This window comes from Marmota flaviventris, chromosome 14 (assembly GCF_047511675.1).
Source record: "Marmota flaviventris isolate mMarFla1 chromosome 14, mMarFla1.hap1, whole genome shotgun sequence".
In the NCBI taxonomy this organism is placed as follows: Eukaryota; Metazoa; Chordata; class Mammalia; order Rodentia; family Sciuridae; genus Marmota; species Marmota flaviventris.
In genome coordinates this window covers 70,289,620-70,299,270 of record NC_092511.1, presented here as the reverse complement: position 1 = coordinate 70,299,270, position 9,651 = coordinate 70,289,620, and the positions used below count along the sequence as shown (strand labels likewise).

Genomic DNA, 9,651 nt, shown 5'->3' with positions numbered 1-9,651 from the left:
GCATCCTTAATCAGAAGAGCCACAGCTGCAATCATCCGGAGGCATGGTGGCCATCCTGCTGCCAGTGGATCTAATTTCTTTGACAGGTAGGCTATAGGTCGCCTCCAGGGCCCTAGTTTTTGGGTTAAAACCCCTTTTGCATAACCCCGTTTTTCATCTATAAATAGATCAAAGGGCTTGGTAACGTCCGGTAAGCCCAAAGCAGGGGCTGACAGAAGAGCCAATTTGATGTGATCAAATGCCGATTGATGTTCCTTAGTCCAAGCAAAGGAGTTACCTTGCTTAGTTAGTAGATACAAGGGGGCTGCTATCTCAGCAAACCCAGGAATCCAGAGTCTACAGAAACCTGCGGTCCCCAGGAATTCTCGCAGTTGCTTGGGACTCTGGGGGGTTGGTATACTTGAGATAGTCTCTTTTCTGGCAGCTGTCAACCATCGTTGACCATCATGGAGTTCATAACCCAGATAGGTTACTTTTGTCTGACAGATTTGGGCCTTTTTTGCTGATGCCCTATACCCTAGTAGTCCCAAAGTTTGCAACAATTCCTCCGTACCTGCCTGGCAATCTTCCTCGGAGGTTGCAGCCAGCAAGATGTCATCTACATATTGAAGCATGATTAGGGAAGGGTGTCTTACACGGAAGTCTGCCAAATCCTGATGCAAAGCCTCATCGAAGAGTGTTGGGCTGTTTTTGAATCCTTGTGGCAGTCTCGTCCAGGTCAGTTGTCCAGAGACTCCTCCTTCGGGATCTTTCCATTCAAATGCGAAGAGAGCCTGACTTTGGGGAGACAGTCTTAGGCAGAAAAAAGCATCTTTCAGATCCAGAACAGTATACCAAGTATGAGTAGGAGGCAAAGTGCTAAGGAGATTGTAAGGGTTTGGCACTGTGGGGTGAATATCTTCTACCCTCTTGTTAACTTCCCTTAAGTCTTGGACTGGTCTGTAATCATTTGTCCCCGGCTTTTTAACTGGCAGTAATGGGGTGTTCCAGGGCGATTGGCAAGGTGTTAGGATGCCTTGGTCTAGGAGGCGTTTGATGTGCGGCTTGATGCCCTGATAGGCCTCTCTTGACATAGGATATTGTTTGATATTAATGGGAGTAACAGCGGCCTTCAGATGAATGACTATTGGGGGCCGTTGTTTTGCCATTCCCATTCCTCCGGTTTCAGCCCAGGCCTCCGGGTAGGAACTAAGCCAATAGTCCATGTCTTTCATAGATACCGAGGGTTTGTCAAAAAGTTTATATTCGTCTTCCAATTTGAAAGTCAATACATGTAAGGGAGTCTGGTTTGGCCCCGTGATGGAGACGCTCCCATCTTTAAAATAAATTTGGGCTCTCAATTTAGTCAATAAGTCTCTTCCCAGCAGTGGATACGGACAGTCAGGCACATGTAGAAACGAATGGGAAACCTTACCTGTGGTAAGGTGTACTTCTCTTTTGGTGGTCCATCGGTAAGGTTTGCTCCCAGTGGCACCTTGGACCCACGTTGTTTTGTGGCTCATGGGTCCGGGTGTCTGTGTCAGCACCGAGTGTTGGGCTCCTGTATCCACTAGGAAGGTCACAGGTTGCCCCCCTACTTGGAGAGTTACCCGGGGCTCAGGGGGGAGCTCCTGGCCCTGACTCCCCTAATCTTCATCTAATGTTAGCAGTCGGGGAGCCCGGTTGGTATCTCTCCTGGGGTTGGGGGGTCTCTTTGGGCAATCCTTTACCCAGTGTCCTTTTTCCTTGCAGTAGGCACATTGATCTCGGTCTACACGGGGTCTGCTTTGCTCCCTGTCCCTGCTTACTCTGTTTCCCTGATGTCCTGCCTGAACTACGGTGGCCAATATTTTACTTAGTTCCCTGTTACGCCTTCGTTCTCTTTCTCTTTCTTTCTTGTCTGATTCCTCTCTAAGCTTAAGTTCTCGTTCTTCCTGCATCTTTCTGATCCTGTCCTCTCGTTCCTCTGGAGTTTCTCTTTTGTTATATATCTTTTCGGCTTCCTTCAGTAAGTCTGCCAGAGAAAAATCTTGTAAGTTATCTAGTCTCTGCAACTTAGACCTGATATCTGGGGCGGACTGCCAAATGAAAGCCATGGATACATTTCCTTTCTGGTCCTCACTATCAGGATCAAAAGGAGTAAACCTCCGATATGCCTCTTTCAATCTTTCTAGGAATGCTGTCGGGGTCTCTTCTGCCCCTTGGGTAGTCTGTCTTACCTGAGCCAAATTGGTGGGCCGCCGCCCTGCTGCATGGAGACCCGCTATGAGTAACTGGCGATAGAGACGTAGGTGGTCCCTACCTGCTTCAGTCGCATGGTCCCAGTTTGGCCGGGTTAAAGGAAAAGCTTCGTTAATCAAATTTGGGAGTTGGGTGGGACGCCCATCGTCCCCTGGCACATTTTTGCGAGCTTCCAAAAGAACTTTTTGTTTCTCCTCTGAAGTGAGGAGAATTTGCAGGAGCTGCTGGCAATCATCCCATGTTGGCTGGTGAGTTACTAGGATAGACTCAATCAAAGAGGTTAGAGCTATAGGGTCTTTAGAAAAGGAAGGGTTATGGGTTTTCCAGTTATAGAGGTCAGAGGCAGAAAAAGGCCAATACTGATATTGGCCGTTGGGGCCTCCCGCCTGTCGCAGGGGGAGAACTCTGGAGGTGTTTCCTGGGGCGGTGTGATCCCGGCGTCCCCGGAGCCGTCCCACCATGGGAGATGGATCCGGGGGAGCATTGGCGACTGGGCCTTCTTGGTTTTCGTCCTCGGAGGATGCTTGATCAGGTTCAGGGGCTTGTAAGGGCTGGGGCTGATAGGGAGGAGGCTCGTCCGTCAGCAGGTCAATCAGGGCTGAGTCTTCTGGTGGTAGAACTTTCTTTGGTGTTGCCCCTGATTTAATTAAGGTCTCAGATTTGTTAAGGACAGGGTAAAGGCGAGAGGTTTGGGGAGGGGGAACTGGAATAAGGGGAGCAGAGGGTTCAAGGGGAGCAGAGGGTTCAAGGGGAGCAGAGGGTTCAAGGGGAGAAGAGGGTTCAAGGGGAGAACGGAGAGGGGGCTTGGGTAGAGAGAAAGGAGCAACCCAAGGGGGTGGGTTGGAAGCTAAGTCCTCCCAGGTGACAATGTAGGGTATCTGGTTGGGGTGTCCATGAGGACCGTGGGTGAAGATTCGGGTTTTCACCTGTAAGATAAGATCAATGTTAAAGGTCCCCTCTGCTGGCCAGCCGGTGTTGAATGCTGGCCATTCGGAAGTACAGAGAGTTTTCCACTTCTTCTTCCTAACTGCCACGGACAAGTTGTTTGCCCGCTCTTGAATGTCTTGCCAATGATCTAGAGTGAGGCTCAAAGGGGTTGTTAGTGATTGTCCCATGTTATTCTCGGAGAGGAAATAGAGAGACAGACACAACGACACAAAAACGAAACCAAACAGTGAGATCGCTGCGCGGCTTCGGTGGAAACCGAAAAAATCAGATGGCCTGGGAGAAGTTTGTACTTCTCCGTCGCCTACAAAGATGGTGTAATCCTCGGAAACACCGGGGGCCCCAAAGAAATGGACCCCTCTGATCCCTGGGACGTCTCCCAGGGTGGCAGGGGAGAAGTCCGAGTTCGTCAACTCCTTCTCAAACTGCCTCAGAATACAAATTGACTACAGAACTGCCTCAGAATACTAAATGACTATGCCTAGGATCATCATATAGTCTTACAGACGCTGCGCGGAACAAAGAACAGATAGCCAACAGGACAACAAGACAGAAAGTTTGAGCTGGCCAGCTTACCTCCCAGTGATGTCGGGAGTTCCTCGGGCAGGGATCCGGATGGGGTTACAGGAGTGCTCCTGGCTGGCTCGCCAAATGAAAGACCCGCCGATTCCCTGTCCAAGAAAGACGCACGAGGCACTGGCTGCAAAAGCAAGAGGCGATTTATTGATACACAGGCGCCTGCGGGTGCTCAGCGAAACCTCAGCCGGAGCTTCGGTGGACTGGCACACCGGGCTTTGGGGCATACATCTTTTATAGGGAATAAGTGGGTTAGTTCTTAGCATAGCACAGTGACAGTCTTCCTGTTGGACCTTCTGAATCCAGTCAGTGGGTCACCTAGAGGGTAAACTTGTTTTTCAACTTATTGTTCTCGGGAAAACCATAGAATGGCATCCTGTCTCCTTTTTTTAATTCCTATTTTAAACTTGCATTCTATTCTTTTAGTTCCTGTTTTTAAACCTGCATCCTCAAGTTTGACCGTTAGGGTTATCTATATGAAACATCTTGTGGTAGCATTGTGCAGGACTTGAAATGCTACGTGCTGCTGGAGGGGTCTTGGCATGGGGGTTGTATAAGGGAGCATCTTGCAACTTCAGGGCCCAGGGGTTAGATTTCCTAATGTTGGGCCTGGGGCCTTGAGGTCCTTCAAAATGAAATAGTGGCTAAAAGACAAAATAGGAAAGATGGGTGAAACAAAAAGCCAGTTCTTCAAACAGATAATGGTAGAAAAAAAAATCCTCAACTGAACTAAATAAAGGAGAAGACGACTCAAATAAAATCATAAAAAACCCCAGGAAACATTATAACTCACAGAAATGAAAAAAAAGTTTATTAGAGATTATTATGAGCAACTATATGTCAACAAATTTGATACCCTAGAAGAAATGGAAAGTCCCTGGACACATTCACCTTATCAAGATTGAATCATGAAGAAATATAGAACGTGAACACACTAATAACAAGTAACAGATTGAATCAGTAATAAAATCTGTCCCAGCAAAGGAACTCCCAGGACCAGATAGTTTCACCCTGACTTTTACAGACATTGAAAAAATTGATACTAACTCTCAAACACAGAGACCAACAGAACACAAAAGAGAACCTAGAAGTAAAGCCACATATCTACAGACAACTGATTTTTGACAAAGGTGATAAAAGTACATGTTGAGAAAATATCACTTTTCAATAAATAGTGCTGGGAAAATTGGATAGCCACACACAGAAAGATGAAACAGAACTCCTATCTTTCAGAAGTTACAAAAATCCATTAAAAACGGATCAAAGACTTAAATATGAGGACTGAAACCATAAATCCACTAGTAATAAAAGTAGAGTAAATATTTTAAAATGTTGGAATTAACATGTACTTTTTAGAAAAGACCCCCAATGCACAAGGAAAAAAGTTAAAATAGACAAATTGTACTATATCAGAAAAAAGTTTATACACAGCAAACCATCAACAGAGTGAAGAGTCAACTAAAGAATAGTAGAAAATTCATGCATACTGTACATCTGACAATGAGTTACTATCCAGAATGTATTAAGAACTCCAAAAACTCAACAGTATACTAATAAGAATAATCTTATTTTAAAATCATCAGGGAAATATCATTCAAACTCACAATGGGATATTACCTCACCCCATTTTGCTTATGTGTTATCAATATAAGTAAGATAACAAGTGATGGAGAGAATGTAGAGAAAATCCAATACTTGCCCACTATTGGGAGGAATATAAATTAGTTTAGCCAATATGAAAAACTTTGTAGAAAGTCCTTCAAAAATTAAAATAAGACTAGCATATGATCCAGCAATCCCAATACTGGGCACATAGCCAAGGTAAATATAAAATCAGTATATTGAAGAGACATGTGCATACTTATGTTTACTGCTGTACTATTTACAACAGCCCAGAAATAGAAGCATCTTGTGTGTTCATCAGCTGATGAATGGGTAAAGAAAATGTGATATGTATGTATATATGTGATATGTATGAATATAATAACCAAATGTACATATGTATGTATATACATACATATCACATTTTCTTTGTCCATTTGTATATATGTGTGTATGTGATATATATATATATATATATATATATATATATATATATATATCACATTTTCTTTACCCATTATTTTTAAGGCTGAATAATATTTCATTATATATATTTCATTATATATATGTGTGTATGCATGTGTATATATATATATATATATATATATATATACACACACATATATATTTCATTATTATATATGTGTGTATATTGATCACAGATTTCTCTTCATCAATAATAGCAATAATATAATTCATAACAATATAAAGTAGTAAAAAAGATTGAAGGAAATAATTCTTAATCTAAAATTCTATGCCCATTTTAACATTCATGAAGGTATAAAAACAATATGAGGGCTGGTGATGTGGCTCAAGCGGTAGCGCGCTTACCTGGCATGCGTGCGGCCCAGGTTCGATCCTCTGCACCACATACAAACAAAGATGTTGTGTCTGCCGAAAACTAAACAATAAATATTAAAATTCTCTCTTTCTTTCTCTCTCTCTCTCTCAAAAAAAAAAAAGAATATAAATGGGCTTTTACAGTTAAAATTAGAGAATAATGAACAAGTAATGGCCCTTCAGTGAGCACATGAGGTTATCAAGACTATTCACTTTCAAAAATGACACAATCCATCCTTTCTCGGCCTTTTGGCTAAGATCAAGTGTAAAAATGACACAATCCAGCATCCTGGGAGGAAAACAATTATTTTGGAAGCATGCCATTCCCAGGCAAAAGTGGAAGCTGCTGAGTATAATGTTAAATAGGACAAAATAAGGGTAAGAAGAAATCAAGAGATAAAGAGAAAAGAAAAGAAAGAAGAAATTGAAGAACTAGAATTTAGAAAGAGCTAAAAGGCTCATGGAAAGGGAGAATTACTATTGTCAAAATGGCCATATTACCAAAAGTGTTATATGGATTCAATGTTATTCCATAAAAATGCCAATGACATTCTTCACAAAACAAAAGAAAAACAGTCCTAAAATTCATTTGGAAGAAAAAAAAAGACTCCCCAAATAAAATTTCCAAATAAATTTTGTTTGGAAGAATAAAAAGACTCAGTTCAATCCTGAGCAATAAAAGTGATGTTAGGGGCATCACAATACTTGCTTTAAAACTATACTATAGAAATACATTATACAAAATACATGTAAAATGTGAATTTTGTGTCAACATACCTTATATACAAACAGAGATATGATAAATTGTGGTATAAAGGTGAATTAAGAATTGTGATGCAAAAAAAAAAAAAAGAAGAAGAAAGGTCATGTATAATAGCATAATTTGGTGTGAACATACTTTATATAGAGAGTTACGAAAAATTATGCTGTGAATAGATAATTATGAATGTAATGCATTCCACTATTGTCATGTATGTAAGAAATAAAAAAGAGAGATACACTTATGAAAATAGCATGTTTTTGTCATAAAAACGGAGACGAAGACCAGGATAGAAAACACATAAATGAATCCACACAGATACAGTCAGCTGATCCTTGACCTAGGTCTCAAAATATACATTGAAGAAAATATAACATTAAAAAAAAAAAGTGCTGATCACATGGCTCTCAATCACTGAGCCATGCAGCCAATGAGTAACCCCCGCCAAAAAGTGGCAGTGAAGCAGTGTTCACTGGGTGAGTGGGAGCAAGTGCAGTAAGCCTAGGACACAGCTGCGTGGAGTCTGCCATGCTGGCACAGGTGCACAGCCAGCCAGCACCATTACCCTGTGGGGGCTGGTGTGGGCTTGTGTGGATGCCTTCTCCACACAACACTGGGTGTGCAATCCTCCCCTCCAGCATCTGTGATCTCAAAACTTCAACCTCCTGCTTTCTGCTTCCTTATGACCTGTGGGAAAGTGGAAGTAGAGCAGACTTGAATGGGATTGCAGGGCTAATCAATAGCACTGGTACTTTTCAAAAACCTGATTAGCATAAATTTGGACCCAGAGTGTTGACCAGAGTGCTACATAAGACCTCACACTAATACACTCAAGCAGCAACCACTCTTGGGGTCTCCCCTCACCTTGCAGAAATTCTATTCACACTTGAGTAAATCCTGTTCTTACACTCACTCATCCTCATTGGTGGATTTTGTTATTTGAATTCACAAAAAAGTAACTGTCTGTTACAACACCAATAAGAACTGCAACACATGTCATGAATACAGAGGCCTGCAGCGTACACAGAGCCCACCCACCAGCAGAGGCAGAGAAATTCCTGTTAAACTAAGAAAACAGGATATCAATATGTAGAAAAATAAAAGTAGATCTCTGTCTCTCACCCTGCACAAAAACCTACTCAAAATGAATAAAAGACCTAGGAATCAACTAGAAACATGCCAGAATAAAACATAGGATCAACACTTCAACATATTGGCACAAGCACTGACTTCCCTAATAAGACTTCTAAAGCTTAAAGAAATAAAACCAAGAATCAATAAGTGGGAAGTATTCAAATTGAAAAGATTCTGCACAGCAAAGAAATCAATTAAGACCGTGAAGGGATAGCCTGTGTGAGGGAAATAGATATTTATCACCTACTCTTCTGACAAGAGGTTAATAAACAAAATATATAAAGAAATAAAAAAATTTAACATCAAAAAAAAAACCCAATCGATAAATAGACAAAAGAACTAGACACACATTTCTCAAAAGAAGAAATTCAAATGTCCAAAATATATGAAAAGAAGTGTTCAACATCCTTAGCAATCAGGGAGATGCAAATCAAAATTACAATGAGATTTCATCTCCAGTAAGAATGGCAATCATGAAAAATACAAAAAAATAATAACTTCTGGGGAGAATGTGAGAAAAAAAAGGTACACTTATGCATTGTTGATGGGACTGCAAATTAGCACAACCACTGTGGCAAGTGGTACAGAGAGTTCTCAAAAGAATAGGGATGGGCCATCATATGACTCAGCTATCCCACTTCTTGGTGTTTGTCCCAAAGTGCTAAAATCAGTTGCTATAGTGATAGTCACTCAATGTCTATAGCAACACAGTTCACAACAGCCAAGTTGTAGAATCATCCCAAATACCTGTCAACAGATAACTGAATAAAGAAAATATGGCATATGTACACAACGGAGTTTACTCAGCCATAAAGAAGAATGAAGTCATGTCATTTATTTGTAAAATGCATGGAAGTGGAGAAATAAGTCCAACACAGAAAGTCAAGTGTTGAATGTTTTCTCTTATATACAGAAGCTATGGAGATATGAAGAATTTTAAGAAATTGGGGAGAACTCATGATAACAGAAGTAAGATCAATGGGCTAGAGAAAGGGAAATGAGTTGAGTAGAGAAGGGATGGAAAAGGGAGGAAGAGCAAAATAAAATTAATGAAACTATGCATATGGTTTATATATGAGGTTCCCCCAAGGGTTATTTGTGAGAAAAATGCAAGAAAGCTTAGAGGTGAAATGATTGGGTTATGAGAGTCTTCACCTAATCAGTGCATTAATTCTCTCATAGGGATTACCTGGGGGGGTAACTGTAGGCAGGTAGAGTGGCTGGAGGAGATGATCATTGAGGGCCTGTCTTTGAGGTCTATATTTTGTCCTTGGTGAGGGGAACTTAATCTCTCTCTGTGCTTCCTGGTGCTGTGCTGGCAGCTGCTTTCCTCCTCCACCACACCCTTCCCCCATGATGTTTTGCCTCACCTTGGACCCACAGCAATGAAGTCAGCCATCTTTGGACAGATATGTCTAAAAAACCATGAGTCCCCAAATAAACTTTTCTTCTTCTAATTGTTCTTGTCAGGTTTTTTTTTGGTCACAGCAGCAAAAAAAAAAAAAAAAAAAAGGTACCTAAAACATTATCTAAACATATGTGATATGTCTAATCATATCACAATAAATTCCACT

General features: G+C 41.3%; 1 protein-coding gene across 1 annotated transcript; it reads right to left on the bottom strand.

Annotated features, from left to right (window-relative positions):
• Positions 1-1,625: 1,625 nt before the first annotated feature.
• LOC139701722 (uncharacterized) lies at positions 1,626-9,432 on the bottom strand. Its single transcript, XM_071601256.1, has 3 exons — positions 9,267-9,432; positions 3,742-3,865; positions 1,626-3,594 (listed from the first exon to the last, which is right to left on the bottom strand). Exons 1-3 carry the CDS (start codon positions 9,430-9,432, stop codon positions 1,626-1,628), a joined length of 2,259 nt encoding a protein of 752 aa, XP_071457357.1.
• Between the last annotated feature and the right edge of the window lie 219 nt (positions 9,433-9,651).

Bases quoted from the DNA above. Each gene is read 5' to 3' on its own strand.
- LOC139701722 (XM_071601256.1), bottom strand. From the start codon at position 9,432: ATGGGGGAAGGGTGTGGTGGAGGAGGAAAGCAGCTGCCAGCACAGCAC. The intron at 3,866-9,266 runs GTAATCCCTATG...TTGCTTTTGCAG, and splicing joins GCCTACAGTTACCCCCCCAG to CCAGTGCCTCGTGCGTCTTT. The intron at 3,595-3,741 runs GTAAGCTGGCCA...TTGTATTCTGAG, and splicing joins ACTCCCGACATCACTGGGAG to GCAGTTTGAGAAGGAGTTGA.